General features: G+C 66.3%; 3 protein-coding genes across 7 annotated transcripts; 2 read left to right on the top strand and 1 right to left on the bottom strand.

Moving 5' to 3' along the window:
* Positions 1–137: 137 nt before the first annotated feature.
* On the bottom strand, positions 138–4,966 carry PKLR (pyruvate kinase L/R). Of its 3 annotated transcripts, none has more exons than XM_019493197.2 (11): positions 4,860–4,966; positions 3,787–3,969; positions 3,520–3,611; positions 3,040–3,171; positions 2,658–2,844; positions 2,061–2,331; positions 1,538–1,688; positions 1,303–1,455; positions 962–1,128; positions 456–637; positions 138–326 (listed from the first exon to the last, which is right to left on the bottom strand). In XM_019493197.2, the coding sequence occupies exons 2-11, from the start codon at positions 3,938–3,940 to the stop codon at positions 220–222; spliced, it is 1,596 nt and encodes a 531-aa protein (XP_019348742.1). In that variant the 5' UTR covers positions 3,941–3,969; positions 4,860–4,966; the 3' UTR covers positions 138–219. The 3 variants fall into 3 exon arrangements, with proteins under 3 accessions (XP_019348742.1, XP_014453288.1, XP_059574811.1); XM_014597802.3 differs by having other exon boundaries at positions 3,787–3,972; positions 4,860–4,957; XM_059718828.1 differs by lacking the exon at positions 4,860–4,966 and adding an exon at positions 4,618–4,812.
* Positions 4,967–5,979: 1,013 nt separating this feature from the next.
* Positions 5,980–9,465, top strand: FDPS (farnesyl diphosphate synthase). The gene is made up of 9 exons (XM_006264349.4): positions 5,980–6,233; positions 6,352–6,492; positions 6,674–6,754; positions 7,534–7,656; positions 7,921–8,009; positions 8,315–8,387; positions 8,612–8,689; positions 8,773–8,907; positions 9,120–9,465. The coding sequence occupies exons 1-9, from the start codon at positions 6,120–6,122 to the stop codon at positions 9,318–9,320; spliced, it is 1,035 nt and encodes a 344-aa protein (XP_006264411.1). The 5' UTR covers positions 5,980–6,119; the 3' UTR covers positions 9,321–9,465.
* An 88-nt stretch (positions 9,466–9,553) lies between these two features.
* Positions 9,554–20,415, top strand: RUSC1 (RUN and SH3 domain containing 1). Of its 3 annotated transcripts, XM_059718824.1 has the most exons (12): positions 9,554–9,637; positions 10,831–11,026; positions 11,441–13,143; positions 15,039–15,653; positions 16,175–16,282; positions 16,412–16,488; positions 16,656–16,830; positions 17,122–17,227; positions 17,803–17,849; positions 17,998–18,988; positions 19,571–19,696; positions 19,851–20,415. In XM_059718824.1, the coding sequence occupies exons 3-12, from the start codon at positions 11,508–11,510 to the stop codon at positions 20,017–20,019; spliced, it is 4,050 nt and encodes a 1,349-aa protein (XP_059574807.1). In that variant the 5' UTR covers positions 9,554–9,637; positions 10,831–11,026; positions 11,441–11,507; the 3' UTR covers positions 20,020–20,415. The 3 variants fall into 3 exon arrangements, with proteins under 3 accessions (XP_059574807.1, XP_059574808.1, XP_059574809.1); XM_059718825.1 differs by lacking the exon at positions 15,039–15,653 and having other exon boundaries at positions 9,555–9,637; XM_059718826.1 differs by lacking the exons at positions 15,039–15,653; positions 16,175–16,282 and having other exon boundaries at positions 9,555–9,637.
* The last annotated feature ends 444 nt before the right edge of the window (positions 20,416–20,859 follow it).

Raw genomic sequence — 20,859 nt, 5'->3', positions numbered from 1 at the left:
CTGGCAGCTCCACCCCTGCCTGCCAAGTCCTACAACTTCCAACAGCCCAGGGCCACAACCCTGGCAGCACCTCCCAGGGCCACAGGTTAGTATGTGCCCCCCTCCAGCACCCACAACAGCCACAACGAGAAAGCTGCCTGGATCTGGGTGTTTAATGATGGAGCCATGTGGTATCAACAGGGGCCGGGCACAGGAGCAGCCCCTGGCACCGCCCCGTCCTCATGGCACCTTCACCACTCGCATGATGTTGGTGTAGCCAGCGCCAGGCCTCCAGCCTGTCACGATGATGACAATGTCACTGGAGTGCAGGAATCCACGCACACGTCCTGGGAGGAAAAGCAGCTGGTGAGAGGGGCAGGGGGGCAGCAGGGGCTGCCTGCAGAGGGGTGCGGGGGGCTAAGGCAGGCCCATGCGGGTGCTGTGCCAGAGCACGAGGCCGCGGGGCTCGCACTCACCCATCTCAATGCCGAACTGCACCCTGCGATCCACGTCATCAGCCCACACCTCCTGCTGGGCACCACGGTACAGCACAGGGAAGACGCCCCGGCACAGGTGTGCCTGGCGAGCCACCTGCGCACTCCGTGTCACGGCAATGATGAGGGCACGAGGCCGGTAGCGGGACAGCAGCTGGGCAGACCTGCCGGGTGCCAAAGGGTGGGTAAGGACTCGCGCACCAGGTGCCATGGGGGCAGCACAGTGGACACGGGGGTGGGAGCCAAGACCCTTGCATTCGGTTCACTTGCGGTGCAGCCTGGGTGAGTTGCCTTGGCATTGGGGGCACTACCCCTGTCTGGGGATGGTGTGACGCCAGCAGGGACAAGTGACAGATCATGGTGGGGCAGACACCAATGCGCTGCACTCCACTGTGTTGCCCCTCACAGCCCCAAGGGTAGGACCCTTCCCTGGCTGGCCTGGCTTCCCCTGTCCCCCAGAGTGTGGCCCCCGCCCCGCGGGGTCTCACCGTCCGGACTTGGTGAGCACGAGGATGGCTCCTGCGCAGCACTTGAAAGAGGCCTCCACTGCCCCAATGGCTGTCACCTCGGTGGGGTCCTGACTCAGGGGTGTCACCCGGCGCAGCTCCTCAAACAGCTGCTGGTGGTAGATGGCGGCCTCGGCCTCCCGCGCGATCTGCATGGGATGCAGACACAGGAGCCCACACAGGGCTGGTGATTGTGCTTGATCAGAGCCAGCCCCATCCTGCTGCCCCTCCTTGCGGTGCCCTAATGGCACAGGGAGCTCCCCACACCTGCCCTCCTGCCCCTCTCCACGGCACCCTGCCAGGTGAGGCAGGAGCACTCTTACCGCGTGCTGCATGCTCACAGCCTCCACTGGGTAGGCCCCCTTGGCTGTCTCTCCTGACAGCATGATGCAGTCAGCTCCATCCAGCACGGCATTGGCCACGTCGCTGCTCTCTGCTCGCGTGGGCCGTGGCTTTTTGATCATGCTCTCCAGCATCTGCCGGCAGGGGAGAGCCTCAGGGCTTGTCATAGCAACCAACCCCCGGGGCCCCGATCCTCAGAGCCTGGAGCAGACTGACCTGCGTGGCACAGATCACAGGCTTCCCCGCACGGTTGCAGCAACCAATCATCATTTTCTGCGCCACGAAGACTTTCTCTGCTGGGATTTCAATGCCCAGGTCCCCGCGAGCCACCATAATCCCATCACTGGCATCCAGGATCTCATCAAACCTGCAGGGCAGAACAGGCTTAGCTTCACACGGCTCAGGAGGTGTCCCCATCATACCCACCCCAGGCAAGACATGCTACTGAAGGCGTGTTCTGGGAGCTCAGGGAATGGCACGTGGCTGCCACAAGAGTGGGTGCCAGCCTGGCCACAGAGCTGAGAGCTCGTGGGACACAAGAACGTCCAGAGCAAGCCTGTGTGTGCCTGATGACCCCATGCAGGTAAGTGCTGCTGTGGCCCCCCGGGGAAATGCCTTTGGGGTGGGCATGATGCCCCATCCCCAGCGATGACATGTGGGGCAGAGAGGAACATTTCTCTCCCCTGCTGCCGCGGCTGATAGGCAGGGGGCAGACAACCAGGGACACAGGGACAGTTACTTCCTGACGCCCTCATGGTTTTCAATCTTGCTGATGATCTTGATGGTGCGGCCCTGCTCGCCCAGCACAGCCCGGATGGCTGCCACATCAGCTGCCTTGCGGATGAAGGAGGCAAAGATCATGTCCACGCCATGCTGCAGCCCGAAGTGCAGGTCGCGCACATCCCGCTCTGACACAGCTGGCAGGTCGACCTCCGCCCCTGGCAGGTTCACGCCCTTGCGGCTGCACAATACCCCGCCATTCTCCACCTCCGTCACGCAGCTGTTGGGGCCTGGGGCAGGGAGAGAGGCAGTTCCAGGCCCTGCGGGGTCCGTGGGGCACAGGGACAGGGGCTGGGATGGGCACCCCAGTGGGGACTGGCCGGGGCAACATAGCCATGGTAGGGGCTAAAGAACAGCGCAGAGCATGGGGATGTAGCATAGAGCTGCGCCGGGGGGGGGGGGGGGGGGCATTGAGGAAGGTGCAGACACTCGGCTAGTGCCCTGTACCACCCTGGGCTGGGCAGGCGGTGGTCAGAGTTCTGGGGACATAGGCCCGGGTTGGGGGTGCCCTGTGCCACCCTGGGGTGGGCGGGCGGCAGAGCACTGGGGGACGTACCGATTTCCTTGACCACCAGGGAGATGAGCCCGTCGTCCACAAAGATCTTCCTGCCGACCTTTACAACCCTGGCGAGGTTTCGGTAGTCCACCCAGATGACAGACTGGTCGCAGCGCTCCTTGTAGGCCTCGTCGGTGGTGACCGTCACGCGGGAGCCCTTCACCAGCTCCACCTCCATGTTCTCACCCTGCACAGGCACCGCACGATCGGGGCTTCAGCGTGCCCAGCTTGATTGGCAGACCCATCCAAACCGCACCAGTCCCACCTGCTCCAGTGTCCCCCTGCCAATTCCCGGACCCCTTGCTTTCTGCTACAGGCCAGGGCAGGGCAGCCTCCCACCAGCAGCCCCTGCCCCTTTCCCATCCAGCTACTCTATACTCACCCCTTTGATCAGGCCAGTGCGGATCTCAGGGCCCTTGGTGTCCAGGGCGATGGCCACGGGGCGGTAGAAGAGAGGATTGGAGGCGAAGCTCTCTGTCGCCTCCCGGATGTTTGCAATGGAGCCGGCATGATACTGGCAGGGAAGAGCTAGGGCTGCAGGGGGGCTGCTGTGCAGAGCTGTGCTGCCCCTGCCCCTGCCCCAGTTTGTGGTCTCTGGTCCTGCCCCTTCCTTTCCCATCAGGGCCCTGTCTGCACCTGCCCTTCAGGGCCCTGCTTGCCCCAGTCAGGGGGCTTTGGGCCTTGCCCTGGATCCACAAACTTGTCCCCATCTCAATATCCTCCCTTGCTCCAGCCTGCGAGGTGGGGGCTCCCCCGCTGCCCCAGTGGGCAGACGCTCCCTAGCTACAGCACCCTCTCCCTGTGCCAGGCTGGGGGATCCCTGCTTCCACCCGTCTGTGGGGCCTGGCCCCTACCCACATACCTCGTGTGAGCCGTGAGAGAAGTTCAGGCGTGCAATGTTCATCCCAGCCTTAATCATCTCTTTCAGCATCTCCACGGAGCGGGAAGCAGGCCCTGGCAGACACAGAGGCTCAGACCCTCCTGCCCTCTGCCCAGAGACTATCCCACCCTCAGGGCCCTGGGCCTTGCCCCAGCCCCTCCAGGCAGGTCTCCGGTGCCATCCTGTGGCCCGGCACCCCCAGCTCTCCTGCACAGAGTGGTTCTTGCCCTTTCCCTGGGAGAGCAATACCTATGGTACAGACGATGCTGGTGTTGCGGGTGGTGATGGGCACCGAGTCGATGTCCAGCAGGCAGAGGTGCTCCAGGAAGGTGTCCGCCCGGGACGCCCTCAGCTGGTTCCTCTGGAAAAAGGCTGTGCCGAGCTCCTGGGTGAGCTGAGCCATGTCTTCCAGCAGCCACGGCCTGATGACCCCTGCTGAGACAGGGAGGGTGCAGTTGCACAAATGCTGCCAGGCGCAGCCCGTGGGATGGCAGCCCCTGCCCCCCAGTGCCGGGCTGGGAGCAGCAGGAAGTGCCGAGGCCTTCTTGGGGCAGTGCCAGTGCCCCCTGCTCAGGGCAGCGTGAGCGGGGAGTGCTAGCTGCATGCCGCCGTTGTGCAGCCATCGACTCGGCGGGCACTTCCCCCCTGGTGCCAAGGTCCTGATCATCGCTCAGCGGAGGGCTTGGACCCACCTTCCGTGTGCAGCCCCAGTGCAGCCCGTCCTGCCATGGCTGCCTCCCTGCAGCCCAGACCCCCACCCCTGAGCAGACCTCTGACACGCCAGAGCTCATTAAAGTGTCACCAGAGCTCGGCCAGCTTGGACCAGAGGTCATTCCTGCGTGGCCTGGGGCTTTGCTGGCTGTCGGGCTCATTACAACAACCAGACCCCGAGACGGGAGCTGGGAAGGAGCTGGCAGCAACCTGGGATCAACCTGTGGCCCCTGGCATACACCGGGGCCCTCTGGGAGCAGAGCCAGGGCAAGCATCCCCACATGGTGCAGGCCCAGCGGGAAGCAGGGGCTGGGAGCCGGGATCCAGGCCCCAGGGACCACAAGGAGGCTCTGGGGCCAGTCATCTCACAGCAGCGTGGTGTGGACAGCTCATGTCGCACTGCCCTGGCGTACGAGACAGGCTCCCTGGGGCCGCACGGGCCGTCCTGGGGCCAGGGAGCAGCGAGGCTGGCAGCTGCGATGTGCAGAGCAGGCCTCGGCACCGGGGTCCTGGGCAGGCAGAACCAGCTCGCTGTGCGGGCGCGAGGGGCCAGGGCCGGGCAGGGGCTGCAATCCGGTCCCACGGCTGCTCCCGAGCCAGGAACCACCCACCTCGTTCCGGTGCTGGCCCGCTGCTCCGGCCCACGGGAGACGCCCCAGATAGGAACTAGGAAGTGGCAGCTCTCCCCTCCTCCCTGCCAGCCCCTGGGCAGCTCCCAGCCTCGCCCCTTCCTGCTCCTTGTCCCCACCCCTCCTGCTCCAGCCCGGCCCTGGTCCCGCTCCACCAGCCGCCGCTTCTCCCTGCTCGCCCACGGCCTGGGGCGCCGGGGCAGGAGTGGCGGGGCAGGCTGGCAGGGGGAAGGAAGCTGTCAGTGGGAGTCAAACGGTGGCAACAGCCCTGGTCAGACCCTGTTCAGTCTCAGCCTGCACCTGGCCTCTGTGCCACGCAGGAGACGGGCACAACACCCTGTGGTCTGACCAGATAGAGCAGGGAGCGGCAGGCAGAGCAGCAGAGGGGCAGTGAGCAGCAGGCAGAGCAGCAGATATAGCAGGGAGCGGCAGGCAGAGGGGCAGGAAACGGCAGGCAGAGCAGCAGATATAGCAGGGAGCAGCAGATAGAACAGGGAGCGGCAGGCAGAGGGGCAGGGAACGGCAGGCAGAGCAGCAGATATAGCAGGGAGTGGCAGGCAGAGCAGCAGAGGGGCAGGGAGCGCCAGGCAGAGCAGCAGATATAGCAGGGAGCGCCAGGCAGAGCAGCAGAGGGGCAGGGAGCAGCAGGCGGAGCAGCAGATATTACAAGTAGCGGCAGGCAGATGAACGGAGCTGTAAGGAGCAGCAGGGATCGGGGAAGAGCTAGTCGGGGGCGGGGCCTAGGGGGCGGGGGCGGGGACACCCACTGTCAGACGGCTGCTGAAGGATTACGGTACTTCTGCCTGCGGGCCCAAACTTCCTCCTCCAGCCAATCCCGAGGCTCCGCCGGGCGTGGCCCCGCCTCGCCACCCGCTGACTGGCTCATCCCCCCAAGGGCCCATCCTCATACGATGGGAGGTGGCCAATGGGCGCGGCCTCCCGAGATGGGACGGGGCACCGCCCCGCCCCGCCCCGCCGCGAGGCAGGCCGGGAGTTGTGGTCCCGGCGGCGGCGGCGGGCGCGGGGCTGGGGCCGCGCGCACTACAGCTCCCAGGCGCCCCCGCGCCGCTGCCGGGGTTTAAAGTGGGCGGGGCCGGCGCGCGGAGTGGAGGCGGCTGCGGAGCAGGTGCGGGGAGCACGGCTTGGACGGGGCGGCTGCTGCTGGGCCGCGCGCTCGCTCTGGTGCGCGGAGCTGCGGGGCCGGGCCTGAGCCTGAGCGCGCCGCGTGCGGCAGGGGCGGCGATGGGCGCGGACCGCCAGGCCTTCGAGGGCTTCTTCCCGCAGGTCGTGCGCGACCTCACGGCCGACGGGCTGCGGCACCCCGAGGTGGGCGACGCGGTGGCCCGGCTGAAGGAGGTGAGCGGGGGAGTAGGCTGAGCGGCGGAGGGGGGAGAGGCTGTGCTCGCCCTCGCGGGGTGCCCGGGGTGGGTGCCACCGGGCCGGTGTCAGCGGAGCTGTGTGCTTGTCCCCACAGGTGCTGGAGTACAACAGCCCGGGCGGGAAGCACACGCGGGGCCTGACCGTGCTGGCCGCCTTCCGACGCCTCGTGCAGCCCGAGCAGCAGGGCCCGGACAGCGTCCGGTGCGCGCTGGCGGTCGGCTGGTGCATCGAGCTGGTGAGGCCAGGCTTGGGGGTCCCGGGTGCGGGGGGGAGCAGGCTCCTGAAGGGCCTGGGGGCACCATGGACCCCGTCAGGCTCCCCACCAGGAGGCTGGCACAGCCCTCGGTGCCTGGGGGGACCTGGGCCTGAACCGCTTAGTCCCGGTGTGGTACGAGAAGGACTTGTTCTTGTTGCAGCTCCAGGCTTTTTTCCTCGTGGCAGATGATATCATGGACTCGTCCCTCACCCGCCGGGGCCAGCCCTGCTGGTATAAGAAGGTACCGGGGGCTGGGGCAGGGGCTGACGGCACTGGGCATCGCTGCTTCCAGGTCCTGCCACAGCAGTTCAGTCACCTCATGCGTCCCCTGGGCAGTGCGGGGCTCTGTGCCATAGAAGTGCTTTTCCAGTCGCTGCTCGCCCACGCGAGGTGCTCTTGCTTCACATTTCTTTGCCAATTCGTGCTCTCGTGTAGTTGCAACGTTTGCCCCAGCCCTTCCCGGGCACGCGCTGCCCTGGGATGTACTATCCTGCCTTGCTGCAGCAGTTTACCCTGTTCTTGTCCTCCCGTGATGTTCTTGTCCACGTTCTGAATCGGTGTTCCCTGCGCTTCCGATTCCCACGGCACATCTGGATTAAAAGGGGCCGTGCGCTGCCTCCTGACCCTGGAGAAGGGGTGCGGTGTGTTTGGGCTGTCTACACGCATGGGCCTGCCCACCCCTTTGATTCTGTGGCTGGGTCCTATCATGCAGAGCTGGGAAGTTCTTGGCAACAGTGTTAACTATCACAGTTTCTACACCACCAGACTTCTGCCTCATGGGGCTCCCCATGCTGACGCCGACAGATGCTCCTTTGGTGCCGTCACCCCTCATGGCACCCATTGGGAATTGTTATTCTGATGCATTTGGGTGTTTTGCCCAAAGCTTGAGCCTTGCAGCTTGAACTCTCACTGCTGCTGGCTTGCCTTGTGGTGCGTGTAGGGGAGGATTGAAGCATGGAGCCTGGCAGAGGGTGGATGGAAGAGGGCTGGCTCTAACCTGCCCTGGGCCTTCTATTGCAGGAGGGGATTGGTTTGGATGCTGTGAATGACTCCTTCCTTCTTGAATCCTCCATCTACCGGCTGCTGAAGAAATATTGCCGGGGGCAGCCCTACTACCTGCACTTGCTGGAGCTCTTCTTGCAGGTGGGGCTGGCCCCTTTGCTCCCATTTTCCTCCTGCACCCTGATTGCCGCAAGTCAGCTCCCCTTGGGCACGTCTGATCTCACTCGGGTCTGCAGGTCACTGTCAGAGAGCTGCCACATGCCTGCCGGGAGGTGCAAGCCCCATGCCACGTGGTGGCAGCTGCTTGTTCCCCTGGATAGTCTCTGAGTGTCCAGGGATGGGGCCTTCAGGGCCATATGAGCAGCGCATAGTGGGGCTGGGACCTCACGTCTTCTTCCTCCTCAGACCAGCTACCAGACGGAGCTGGGACAGGCTCTGGACCTCATCACAGCTCCCCCTACCCAAGTGGACCTGGCCCGCTTCACTGAGCAGAGGTGAGGCCTAGTGGGTAAAGCCTGCTATCTGGGGGCAGGTGCAGTGACTGGGGCAATTGTGGCTCATGGACGCGGCTGCCTCAGCAGCGCCCATTGCCCTGCAGGGCACCTCTGTGTAGCTGAGGGGTAGCAAGGAGCTTCTCTGGGCTGCTCCCCCCCCTGGCTGCTGTCTTTACAAGCCAGAGGCTTTGACATCTCTGGGGCAATGCTGTAGCCAGTTGTCCCTGGGAAGTGGCTCCAGTGTCTGCAAGGTGCTCCTGGCACCCTGTGGGCCTCGGTCACTGAGTGTGGCTCCTGTCTGGCAGGTACAAGGCAATTGTTAAATATAAGACAGCTTTCTACTCTTTCTACCTGCCTGTCGCTGCTGCCATGTACATGGTGAGTGTCCTCTGCAGCCCGCATACTGCTGGCTGACATGGGTGGGCAGGCAACTCTGCTGTGGGAGGGAGTGTGGTGGTGCGCATGTCTGGGGGGGTTGGGGTAGGCTCTGCTGGCTGAGGACCTGGGGGGGGAGGGGAGGGGTGTATGTGCAGCAGAGGACCAGGGTTGTGAAGGGTCTGGGCTAGAGGCCGAGGCATCTCCATTCTCTTCTCTCCTTGCAGGCTGGCATAGAGAGTGAGGAGGAGCATGCCAATGCAAAGGCCATCCTGCTGGAGATGGGGGAGTTCTTCCAGATCCAGGTAAGAGACCCCTTCTCCCATAGGTGCTCATGAGACCCTGTACTCTGGAAGGTCACAGCACAGTAGGCTTTGTCTGCCCACAGGATGACTTCCTTGATTGCTTTGGGGATCCAAGCTTGACAGGTAAGATTGGCACTGACATCCAGGACAACAAGTGCAGCTGGCTGGTGGTAGAGTGCCTGCGCCGGGCCTCTCCAGAGCAGAGGAAGCTCCTTGAGGTATTCTCACTGGGAGATTAAGACCCTGCCCCCCTACTGGTGGCCTGTGGCAGGGGCAGTGGGGGTTGCTGCCTGGCTTACTAATGCTTATGGGGGAAGCTCCCTGTGCACAAGGGGGCCAGGTTCGGCCTTAACCCCAGGGGCTGGGAGTAGGAGGTGTGCTGCCTGTGTTGGACTTCAAGCTCATGTCTGACCTTGTTTTTTGCTTCCAGGAGAACTATGGGCAGAAAGAACTAGAGAAAGTGGCTAGGGTCAAGGAGCTGTATGAAGCTCTGGGCCTGAGGGCTGTCTACCAGGAGTATGAGGACAGTAGCTTTCAACACCTGCAGCAGCTGATTGAGGTGCACACCCCCCACCTCCCCAAGGAGATCTTCCTGGACCTGGCTCATGTCATCTACAAGCGGCAGAAGTGATGGGGGGTGACTGGGACTGGCTCTGAAGAGCATTGCAACCTTACCCCCTCCAGTGCCTGGCAGTGCAGGGGGCGGGGGGAAAGGGCAGACCCCTGCTGCCCCGGAGGAGAGGAACCGTTTGTACCAATAAAGCTAAATTATTGCAGCTGCTGTCTGTGCTGACCGGGGCGGGGGCGGGGGCCGGGCGGGGCAGACTCGGGGGTGCGGGGCGGGGGCTCCGGGCTCCTGGCTCCGCCCCGCAGCGCTGAGCTCAGCCGCGGCTGCTCGGCTGCAGCCGCATCGGCCGCCCGGGAGCGCCGCGTCCGCAGCGAGCACAGGTGAGCGCCGGCCCCGGCCGCGGGGATGCAGAGCTGGGAAGCCCCGGCGGCGCTGTGCGGGGTCCCGGCTCCCGTCCGCACCGGGGCAGGTCTGGTCCGTGCAGCCCGCCCGAGCGGGGCCGGGGTCGGGGCGGGTCTGGGCGCTGCCCGCGGGGCTGCAGGTCTGCAAGCACGAGCCCGTGCCGCGGGCGGGTCCCGCCGACCCTCCGCCCGGCCCGGCGGCGCTGGGAGCCGGGGCCTCCGCCCTCCCGGGCCCGGCATCGGAGCAGGCTCACCGCCGAGAGGGATGCGGGGCCAGGGGGGAGCCGCTGGAAGGAGTCCCCAGCCCCTGTCATGTGTCGGGGGAGAGGCGGTTGCTTCCACCTGGGCCCATATAGGAAGTGGGGCCTGGGGGGGACAAGCCCCTTGCCCCAACCCAGCTGGCACCTGCTCTTCATCCCTGAGCTGCTTCTCCCCGCCTGCCCTGCCCTGCCCTGCCCTGCCCTGCCCGGGTGCGCGTAGCAGGGATGCTGGTCCAGCTGGAGCAGACTCGGGGTCTCTGCCTCCCTCCCCGCATCCCCACCTGCCTTGGCCCCCGGGGGGCTGGGCGCGGCACAGGGCTCGGGCTGGGCTGGCGTGGTGCAGAGGGCAGGGCCACGTGACGGGAAAGAGCGGTTGTCATGAGAACAGATCCTTTGCTGTGAATTATTGATGACCGGATTGAGGGAGGGGGAGTGGGCGGATGGCGGGTGGGGGCTGCGCAGCGGACGGAGCAGACGGCGCGAGGCAGCTTGCGGTCCCCGGGCCCGTCTCCCAGGGGCAGCTCCAGGCTGGCTGGTACTGGGGGGCCAGGGGGGCAAGCAGTATTTTCCTGCCAGGCCGCTGTGACGGCGCCAGCCTGGAGATGGTCCCCGATCACAGAGCAGGGTGTGCCAGGCCTTCCAACTGCCTGTGCGAGGGGCCGAGAGGCTCTCGGGGATGGACGTGTCCCGCTCCCCTCCTGCTGCGGAGCTTGGGCCAGGGCTGGAGCCGGGTGCAGGGCAGCTGCGGGAGGGAGAGGCTGAGATCATGGCTGACTTGGTGCAGCAGCCTCTGCTGAGCACCAGCCAGATGGGCCATGGGTGAAGTGCCAGGCAATGCCCGGTGGGGCCCATCGCTGCCTGTCTCACGTGTGGGGCCTGCCTGCCAGTGACTTGTCACCTCATGCCTTCCAGGTCTGCCTCCTGCTGCCCTGATGCCTGGGCACGGACAGGGCGACAGCAAGTGACTCCCCAGAGGCAACTTCAGTCTTTAGCTTCTCCCCTCGGTGCTGGGCGTACCCTCAGACCGAGCCTGGGGCCCACGCTGACGGTGAGCTGAGCTTCAAGGGTGTCGTCTCCTTGAGGTCCAGACTGCTGCAACTTGGCAGAGGTAATTCAGGGCTGCTGCTGCCTTTGCAGATCTGAGGCCAGCCCATGAAGCTGCTGGCACACCTGAGAGAGCCCCTGGGCCAGAGCCCCAGAGAACAGCTGCTGAACAGCTGGAGCTAGGGGGGTGGGGACAGACCCTTTATGCCCCACACAGCAGGCTGCTCCCCAGGAGACGGGTCCAGTCTGGAGCTCTTGTACTTGTTTCCTCTTCTGATGCCACCTCGTCTCTGCCAGTTGTGCCCCGGGTAGGGTCCTGCTCCCTCTGCCTGGAGCCACAGCCACCTCCTGTCCCTCCTTGTGGATGCTGCATGGGGGCAGCCTGCCCATTCTCTCCCCATCAGTCTGTCTGCCCTGCTGTGCTCGCTCTGTCTTGCTGCTGCCTGTTGTGACTGAGAAGACATGTTGCCTTTTTCAGGGTGGTGGATGATCTGAGCGGCTAGGCTGTGGTGTCTGAACCTGGGCACCGCCAACTCCCCGGCATCATGCTGTCCCCAAAGAAAGGCCTGCTGTGCAACCTCAACCACATCCACCTGCAGCATGTTTCCCTGGGGCTGCACCTCTCCCGGCACCCAGAGCTCCGGGAAGGCTCTGTCACCATGGCACCACGCGAGCAGACAGGCTGCAGCGACTGCCAGGAGAACCATGGTGCCCTGGAGCAAGTTGAGCAAGTTGATGCCAACTCTAACAACCCCTCGCTGCAGTGCCGGTGCTGTGAGTCGCACGTGCCACAGCCGCTGAAGTCAGGTCTCCGGAACCAGCCTGCCCTGGGGGATTTCCTCTCCCTGCCCATGGAGGAGAACTTGGCTTCCCCCTCTGATGCTGCCTCCTCCTCCTCTGTCAGCAGCTGCTCAGATTTCAGCTTGGATGACACCCCCGTCTCTGTTTACTGCAAGGAGTTCCCCAGTGATGAGACCCAGTCCCCAGACCTGCAGCCAAACATCATCCCCATTGAAGATGCCCGTGACGCCGCACCACCAACCGAGCAGGGCACCATCATGCCGGAAGGAAGAGATTCACGCCTCAGCCCACCGGAGTGGGAGCACCTGGAGGCTCTGGCCCAGGGTAGCCCGGACAGCCTCTGCAGCAGCAGCTCCCTCAACTCCCTGTCAGACACGACCTCCGCCAGCGTGGACATGCCAGAGACCCCGGGGGAGCGCCCCCTCCCAGCCGTCGGCGGTGAGCTGGATTCCAACTGCAATGCCCTTCCTGCCATGGGCAGCTCCCCTCCGGGCACCTGTGCACTAGCACCTGGACAGCTGGACCTCAACCTGAACGGAGCCCCGCAGCCTACACCTGGGCCAGCTAGCGGCCCACCCCCCGTGCCCCCGCGGCCTAAGAGAGGGCTGCAGATACTGCTGAGCAAGATGGCCATGGAGAAGCCTGCCCCAGCAGAGGCACCTGCTGAGCCCATGGGCAGCCTGGGAGAGCCACCCCGAGACCCCGCCAGAAAGAACATCACCTCCTTCCACGAGCTGGCTCAGAAACGGAAGAGAAACATGGCTGGACCCCCCCTCGCACAGGCCAAGAAGGACCGGAGCGACTGGCTGATTGTTTTCTCTCCTGACACAGAGCTGCCACCACCCAGCGAGCTAATTGCCTGTAGTGCCCAGGGCCAGGAGCTGCCCAGGCCCCAGCCCCAGCCTGGCAAACAGGCAAACCCCCCCAGTTCCAGCCAGAGGGAGGTGACCACGTTCAAGGAGCTCCGCTATCGCAATGCCATCAACAAGCAGAGAGGCCAGCTGGCGTGGGGGGAAGGAGCAGCGCTGCAGGAGCTCCCCGAGCCCCAGCAGGCAGCCGTGGGCAGAGCCCTTCCCAGCGGCGAGGGGCTGCAGGGCCCCAGCTGGGCACCAGCTCTGCCACTGGGCAGCCACTCCGTGGCACCTGCGGAAAGCTACCCGCCGCAGAGGAAGAAGTCGCGGCCTGGGCTGCAGCCCATCGCAGAGGGACTGCCCGGCGATGCTGAGGACAGGGGGCTGCCCTCAGGAGGCTGTGCCCCCAGGAGGAAGCAGTTTTGGTCTGACTGTGAGGAGGAGGCTTCGGGGTGGAGGCCCCGAGGGCCTGATGGAAACCCCCAGGAGCTGGGAAGAGCTGAGAGAGGAGACAGGACCTGCAAAGAGGGTAAGAGCTCGGGTGGCTGCCGACACGGAGAGGAAGCCCTTTCCCTTGGTGGCCAGAGGGGAGCCCCCCTCCCAGGTACCCAGCGAGCAGGCCTGGGGGCGGGGGTTTCTTGGGGGTGGGGAGCTTCGGAGATTAGCCGTGACCCCCTCCCCCACCATGAGGTTGACCTCAGGGTTTCCTCCCCCTGGCCTTGGCCCTGCTGCTTGGTGCACCCCATCTCTGTCGACAGCCCTCCCTCTGCCACCTCTGCTCTCACTGCTGCTCCTGCTGCTCCCCTGGGGCCTGTGGCTGGTGAGCTGCAGGGCCAGGTACTGCTGGGTGCTGGTGGAGGAAGAGTGTCAAGTGTGCATGGAGGCGTGCTGGTGATAGTGCGTGGGGCCAGGGCTGGGCGGGCCGGGCAGAGCAGTAACAAATGCATGTTGCGTCCATGCGCTGAGCTGCCCAGGTTTCTGCTGTGTGGTACAGGCGATGTCTGTGCACCTGGGCTGCTCTGCACCCGGCAGAGGGCTGTCTGCAAGAATGGGAGTCCCGCCCTCGCCCTCCTTGTTCCCAGCTGCTCCTGGCACGCTGTGCCCGCCCTCGCTCTCCCTCCTCCCTCTGCGCTGCTGCCGCTTGCCACCCTGCGACAGCGGCTGAGCGCTCGCTCCTGGGCCAGGGCCTGGAGCCAAGCGGACTGCGGAGGAAGGGGACGCTCAGAGCCAGGCTGCAGGTGGGCCCCGAGGTCTCAGGTTAGCGCTGAGCCCGCTGCTGGCGGCATCTCCCTGCGTCCTGACTTCGGGAGGTGCCTGGCTGTGATGCCCTGAGCCATTCTGCCCCCCCCAGCTGCTTTTGCATAGGCCAGTGAAGCCTTGCATGGGTCAGGAGCCCGAAGTTTACTGGTGAGGCTAGATCTGACCCAGCTTCCACTAGGCAGGCAGAGAGGGCAGTGCAGTGAAGATGAAGAGGGCTCCCAGTGAAGCGGCAGGGGGTGAGGAACAGCTGGGGTAGGCGGGCATGCAGGAGGGAGCTGTGCCCCCTGAGAGCCTGCTTCCTCCCTGTGCCCTTGAGGGCTGGGGGCTGCCTCTGGGCTGGGGTGCTCTGAGGGCACCGCAGGACCTGCTGTGAACTGAAGAGAGCATCACTCTTTTCCTGGGGCTCGGCCTTTCTCTGGCTCCTGGCGGCCAGCCAGGTTGGATGAAATGCCTGTAGCTGGAGCGCCTGGCTCCAGCAGGGCTGAGAACCACCTGGGGGGGTCTAGAGTGGGGGTGCGAGCTGCCAGCCCCATGCTGCCTGCCATTGGGTGGAAGAGGCTCTGTGCCAGGGGCAAAGGTAGCGAGGCCTGGAGCGCTGCTGCCTGTGGAGGGCACCCCAGGACACGGGCTGGGAGAGGCCAGGAGTGCTGCCCCTTCATGCCAGGCCAGCGCTGCTGTCACCCCCACGCTTTCCATATGCTCAGCTGTTTGGCCGTAGTCCTGCTGTCTCCCCACTGCCCTCCTGGATGGGCTGTCCTCGGCCCTGGCCCCGGGGACGGCGCTGGCACTGCCTGGCGGGTGCCCGCGTGAGTGGAGGGTGCCAGCTGTGCGCGGTGAGCTCATAGGTGTGAGGTTGCGATGGGTGCGGGGACTCCGGCTAACTCTGTCTCCGTCTCTCTCTCCTCACCCCGCCGCCCTGCTGTTGCTGCCCTGGAAACGCCTCACTCCCACTTATTGGGTTTTTTTGGTCTGTTTTCTCTTCTGTTTCTTCTGGTTTTTTTGGATGTTGTTTTTCCTCCCTGAATCCAACTCCTGCCTCCCATGGCCCTGGTGCCCCCCCCATGCCTCCCTGCCCCCTCTACGCCCCCTCTTCTCCGTGCCCCGCTGCCCCCACCCGATCTCCCTGGTTTTGGCTGCGTTTTTTTGCGATGCCCCCGCCTGCAGTCGGCTCTTTCCTCTCTCGCTACCCCAGGCCTCAGACGCTGCCGTTCCAGCCTCTGCTCTTCCATTTCTCAGCCGACGGGAAGTCTCTCTACTGCAGCTCGGACCCGGCGGTGCCTCCCCTGCCCTTCCTCCCCTCCCTTAACTCCAGCTTGGAGAGTGTTGAGCTGAAGTCTCCCGTCCTCTTCGCGGCCCCCTTCCGCCCCCCGCTGAAGACCCTGTCCTGCGATGAAGCCTGTCTCCTGGCCAGCAGGAAGGGGGGTGCCCTGGGCGCCCTCTCCCCCGAGGAGCTGCTCCCCATCCGCCTCTCCCCTGTTGGGGCCTACTCCCCGCCCCACCGGGGAGGCCTGCCTTTCCTGGGCAGCCCGGACCTGTCCGTGCTCCTCTCCCCGTTCTTCCCGAGGAGCAGGACCCTCCCCACCATGGCCCTCCCGCCCCACGAGGCCTCCGCGCCGCGGTTCGGTGCCGAGGGGCCCCCAGGCCACTGCGCCCCGGGAGCGGCACGCGGGCGCAGGCAGCCTGGCGCGCGCCCCAGGCCGGCAGCTCCTGAGAGGAGGCGCAGCTGCTGTGGCCTGTGGGAGAGCGGAGGGGCCGCGACTCCACGACCGCCCAAGCCACGTAAGCTGTCGGTTCCCTTCGCCAGCTCGCACCCGGCTGCTCTGCCCCGGCCCGGGGCCCGCAGGAGGCAGCAGCCCTGGCCACCACCGTGAGGAAGCGGTGCCAGAGCGAGGGCGAGCGCCTGGCCTGGCGCGGTGCAGGCAGGGGAGCGTGTAGGGGCCAGGGCAGGGCACGGTGCCCCTGCGAGCCGGGGCCAAGCAGGAAGGGGGGCAGGGCAGGGCAGGGCAGCGCGTGGACCCGGACTCTGCAGCTGCCTCAGCCCCCGGCTCCAGGGCTCCCCCGGCCGGTCCCGGTCCCGGTCCCGGGGCTCCAAGCGGCCGCGCGGGCGTCGGTGTCGGGCAGGGCGGGGCGGGGCGGGGCGGGGCGGGTCCGCCGCTGCGCCCTTTGCCCGGGGCGGCTCGGCCCGGCCCGGCCCGGCCCGGCGGCGCCACTGAAACCCGGACGTGTCGCTTCCGAGCCGGGCGGCGCCGCGCGTCCCTGCCGCAGCCCCGGGGCCCCCGTGACCGCGCTCTCCCTTGCAGTCCGACGCTGCCGGTCCTTGGCGGGCGCCCCGGGGGCGGCCCGGCCCCGCATGGCCCCGGCCCCGGCCCCGGCCCCGGCCTGCCTGCAGCTGCGGGAGCAGAAGAAAGGTAACGCGCCCGACCCGGCCCCGGGGCCGCCTCTCGCCCCTTCCCGCCCGCCGCGAAGAGCCGGTGCGCCGGGGCCGGGGCCGGGGCCGGGGCCGGGACCGGGCTGAGCGCCGCTCTCTGCCCCTCCAGCCCTGCTGGTCGCTGTCAGCGCCTCCGTGGACAAGATCATCGCCCACTTCAGCGCCGCCAGGAACCTGGTGCAGAAGGTGAGGGCCGGGCCGTGCCGGGGTCCCCGGGGGGGGGCGGCCTGGCTGCTGCTCTGCCACAGGGACCGCAGGATCCTCCCCTGCTGCAGGCCCTGGGGGGCTGGAGACAGCCGGCTCCTGCCCCCCTCCCTGGCTACCAGCATCCGGCCGCCTCTCCTCTTCCCCAGGCCCAGCTGGGGGACAGCCAGCTCAGCCCGGACGTGGGCTACCTGCTGCTGCGCACCTTGTGCCCGGCGCTGTACGCACTGGTGGGGGACGGGCTGAAGCCCTTCCAGAAGGACATCATCACAGGCCAGAGGAGGAGTTCCCCTTGGAGCGTGGTAGAGGCCTCGGTGAAGCCAGGTAGTTTGTGCGGCGCTTGCTGCAGGGAGGAGATGCCATGCTGCGGGGAGCGGGAGGAGCGCGGGGCAGGCAGCAGAGCCCGAGGGGGTGGGTGCCCCAGATGCAGCAGAGAAACAGGGTGGGAGAAGGGGCACGGGCCTCGTCCCTGCGGGGCTCGCACCTGTTCCCGCAGCACCTCGTCTGCCGGCGCCTGCTGCAGCACGGCCGTGGCGGGCTGTGCCCACGCACACGCCAGGCGGGGTGCTAAGCGGGGGTGAGTGGTGGTGATTGCCGCATACCCTGTGCCCGCAGGCCCCGGCACCCGGTCGCTGCAGGCCCTGTACTGGCACATCTCGCGGCTGGCTCCTCTCAGCAGCAGCAGGCAGCGGTTCCACGCCTTTGTCCTTGGCCTCCTGAAGTAAGTGGTGTCCAAGGCTGCCCCGGGCGCTCTGCCTGGGTGCTGCAGGAGGGGACGGTGCAGCGCAGAGCAAGGCCTCAGCAGCCGCCAATCCCAAGGGCTCCTGAGGGCACGTGCTGCCTAGGCTTGCTCGTGTTGGCACCCTGCGGGTGTGAACTCTCTGAGGGCAGCTGTTCAGGGTAGAAGTGGGAGCAGCCAGGGTCCAAGCAAGATGAGCCTGGGGGCAGGTGGCCCTGGGGAGGCGTTGCTTTGGCCCTGTGATGGGGAGTGGGGTCAAACCAGGCTCAGCCCTGTGCTTCCCTCTGTCTCCGCACCGGGAAGAGGCCTGAGGCAGGGGCAGGCAGTGGCTCCCTGCCGGGATCCCAGTGCGGGACCCATGTGTGTCATTTGGCTCTGGTCTCTGCTACCCTTAGACAGGCCGCACCTGCCCTTCCAGGGCTGGGGTGTCCCTCACGGTCATGTTGTGGAGCCCATGCCCTGGGACGCCCTGGACTGGTTGCTCTGCGCTGCCTGCAGGGAACGCTCTGGGTCTTGTATGGTGCGGCGCTAACTTAGACGCTTTCTGCCTTGTTCAGCCTGAAGCAGTTGGAGCTGTGGATCTCCTGGTTGCAGAAGAGCCCAGGTAAGGCACAGTGCATGCGCAGGGCCATGCACAGGGAAGCCCTGGTCTGGGACCTGTGCTGGGAGTCACTCCTGTGGGGGGCAGCTGGGAGCACTGGGGCGTCCCCTGCGTGGTGCCTGCTCACTGGTGCGGCCCTTGTCTCTCTCAGGTGTCATCTCCGTCCTCTACTTGCCCTCGGCCTTCCTCGCCCTGAGCCAGGGGCCCCTCCCACACTTGGCCGATGAGCTGCTGCTCCTCATCCAGCCCCTCTCCGTGCTCACCTTCCACCTCGACTTGCTGTTTGAGCACCACCATCTCTCTGTGGACATAAGGCCCCTGCCAGACCCTGCCCCTGGCCCGACCCTGGTCCCTGCTTCAGCTGCCGGTCCTGCTGAAACCCGGGGCCCCCTCACCCAGGCTCAGGAGGCCCAAGCCGAGGGCCAAGGCAGCACCGACAGGGCCAGCCCGGAGCATGGCGCTGCCCCTGATGGCCTGGGCCGGGCAGGCCTCCTGGGCACAGAGGACAGCACAAGGCCCCAGCTAACAGCAGCTGCCACCAGCCTGTTCCCCAGCCCACGGGTGGGGGTCTCGCTGCAGCAGACCTTCCAGCACGTGCTGCAGTGGGGTGGCCGGCTCAGCCATGTGCTCACAGGAGCCGACGGCCCTTCCCGAAGCCCTGAGCATGACCAGGGCCCTCGGGTCACCAGGGCAGGGCTGGGTGGCTGGTGGGGGCAGCTGAGCCAGGCCTCAGCGGTCTACACAGCTTCTGGCAAGGAGGACTTCCCCTTCACCCGCTGGACAGCGCTGCGAACAGCCCCAGGGGATCCCAGCCTGACTAACACATCCTGCGGGGCACCAGCCAAGGGGCCCAGCAGCACGGAGCTGCAGCCTCTTGAGGCCAGGACTGCCACCAACGCTACGAGCCCAGACTCTACCAGTGGTGCAAGGGGCTTGGGGCTGCCCGTGCAGGCCACAGCCAGGGAGTCCACGGGCCCCGGGGACCCCACACTGCCAGAGCCTGCTGCTGGAGACAGAAGCCAGCCTGTGTTGGAGGAGCCTGGCTGGGGGAAGGGTGCCTGGCTGGGCCGCCTCTTTGGAGCCACCTGTCCATCTGCCCGAGGCCTTCCCATGGAGCCCGACACCAGTTCAGCCAGACCCAGGTAATGCCAAGGTGGGGCTGGGCAGTGGGAGCCCCCTGCACTGCGGCCTGGCTCTCACAGGCTGCCCAGTGGAGCAGGGCCACAAGCAGTGTCCGAGGGCTGGGTTGGCCCAGCAGGATCCACAGAGGGACCCTGGGGGGTAGAGGAGGTGGCAGAAGCAGCACACCGGCTGCACAGCCCTGTGCCAGGCATGGGCGAGCCCCCGATAGACACACGAAAGAGCTCTGGGCCCCTGGCTCTGGCGTGACTTTGCCTGCCAGCTCTCAGCTCTGCCACACACGGAGCCGTGGGCAAGAGCCCCTGGGTCAGCTCAATACCCGCTGCACTCGCATGCCCGGTGCCAGCTGTGCTCAGAGCCAGTGCCCGTCCCATGCAGTGCGCCCCAGCTCCAGGCCCGGCTGCTCGGGGCGACAGCAGAGTTCAGACGCTGCCTTGGAGGGTGGCAGGCTCAGCTCTTTCTGCTGGCATCTGCCTGGGGCTTCTCAGCCCCCATGGGGCCCTGGCCCCTGACGCCCTCCTCCCGGGTCCGGGGGGGCAGCGGGGGTGCCGGCCCGGCTGGCGACTCCCTCTGCTCTCCTGCAGGAGACCCTCCAGCTGGCTGCGCCCCCGCGTGAGCGTGCTCTCCCTGGTGAGGAAGGGGACGGCCCCTGAGCAGCCCTGGCCTCCAGAGCAGCAGAAGGAAGGGCCTGACTCACCTCAGCCCCACAGGTGAGGTGGGGCCTTTGGGTGCTTGGGGCTGTTGGGCGGGCTGCGGTGGCAGGTGTCCAAGCATATGGAGGGCTGGGGCCGGCCTTGGGCACAAGCGGCTTCATGGCCCCAGGTGACCCGGGCTTGCACCCTTAATGCTGCCTCTTGTGTACAGGGCAGTGCGGGCGCTGTGCGACCACGCAGGCGCCGGGCACGGCTACCTCAGCTTCCGCAAGGGCGACGTCCTGCAGCTCATGGCCACCGTGGACGAGGACTGGATCCGCTGCTGCCACAAAAATGACACAGGCCTCGTTCCTGTCAGCTACACCTCCCTGATCGTGTGAGGGGGTACGGCAGGGAGCTCCTAGCCCTGCCCCTGCCCCAGCTCTGTAGGCAGCTGTGGGGGCACCCCGGGCCAGGGGCTGGCAGGGGCCGCATGGCACTGTCCCTCACGGGCACAGCCTGGCAGTGCCCTCCCTGCTGGTGCGTGGCTGCCTCGCCATGCCTGCGTCATCCTGGCTGTGCTCATGGGCTCCTGAGGCCCCACGGCCGTCACCCTCATGCTGCCCCCATGCTGCTGCTTGTGTCCCGCTGCCTGCCACCTTGCATGCCCTGGGTGGCCCTTCCCTCCATGGCCACGCCAGAGCTGGGCTCCCACTGTCCCCTGGAGACAGCTGTGCCCACAGAGCCCAACATGTGGCCTTGGGTGCGGGTGGAAATAAAGATGTGTGCGCAAGGCAGGGTGTGTGGCTGTCTCCTTTCTACCAGGCTGCGTGAGGAGCTGTGTAGGGCCAGGCCGCAGGACCTGCTGGGGTGGCCTGCCCACTCTCAACCCCTGCCCCCAGGCGGGGCAGCAGGAGGCAGTAGCTGCCTTGAAGGGGTGAGGAGGGGGTTGGGGGGGATGCTGGGGTTGGGGGGGCAATCAGGGAGCTCCTGGGTGCAGGGCATGGAGGGGTTTGGTGGGGTGCTGGCAGTGATGCATGAGCTGAGTTAGACCAGGGCACTGGGGTCAGGATGGTGGAGGAGTGCGGGGGGATGTGCAGCATCTCCCTATATTTGCCTATAGGGATTAGGTGGGGTGAGGTAGTGGGAACAATGTGGTGGGGGTGAGGGCATGCATGGAGGGTGGGGGGGGCATTAAATTGGGAGATGGGCAGTGCAAACTTTTGCATGGGAGGGCAGTG

The sequence above is a fragment of the Alligator mississippiensis genome, chromosome 15 (genome assembly GCF_030867095.1).
Source record: "Alligator mississippiensis isolate rAllMis1 chromosome 15, rAllMis1, whole genome shotgun sequence".
Lineage (NCBI taxonomy): Eukaryota > Metazoa > Chordata > Crocodylia > Alligatoridae > Alligator > Alligator mississippiensis.
This window is presented reverse-complemented; position numbering and strand designations above follow the sequence as displayed.

Bases quoted from the DNA above. Each gene is read 5' to 3' on its own strand.
- FDPS (XM_006264349.4), top strand. From the start codon at position 6,120: ATGGGCGCGGACCGCCAGGCCTTCGAGGGCTTCTTCCCGCAGGTCGTG. The intron at 6,493-6,673 runs GTGAGGCCAGGC...TTCTTGTTGCAG, and splicing joins TCGGCTGGTGCATCGAGCTG to CTCCAGGCTTTTTTCCTCGT. The intron at 7,657-7,920 runs GTGGGGCTGGCC...CTTCCTCCTCAG, and splicing joins TGCTGGAGCTCTTCTTGCAG to ACCAGCTACCAGACGGAGCT.
- RUSC1 (XM_059718824.1), top strand. From the start codon at position 11,508: ATGCTGTCCCCAAAGAAAGGCCTGCTGTGCAACCTCAACCACATCCAC. The intron at 13,144-15,038 runs GTAAGAGCTCGG...CCCCGCCTGCAG, and splicing joins AGACAGGACCTGCAAAGAGG to TCGGCTCTTTCCTCTCTCGC. The intron at 16,831-17,121 runs GTAGTTTGTGCG...CTGTGCCCGCAG, and splicing joins AGAGGCCTCGGTGAAGCCAG to GCCCCGGCACCCGGTCGCTG.
- PKLR (XM_019493197.2), bottom strand. From the start codon at position 3,940: ATGGCTCAGCTCACCCAGGAGCTCGGCACAGCCTTTTTCCAGAGGAAC. The intron at 3,612-3,786 runs GTATTGCTCTCC...TGTGTCTGCCAG, and splicing joins CAGCATCGTCTGTACCATAG to GGCCTGCTTCCCGCTCCGTG. The intron at 327-455 runs GTGAGTGCGAGC...TTTTCCTCCCAG, and splicing joins GCAGTTCGGCATTGAGATGG to GACGTGTGCGTGGATTCCTG.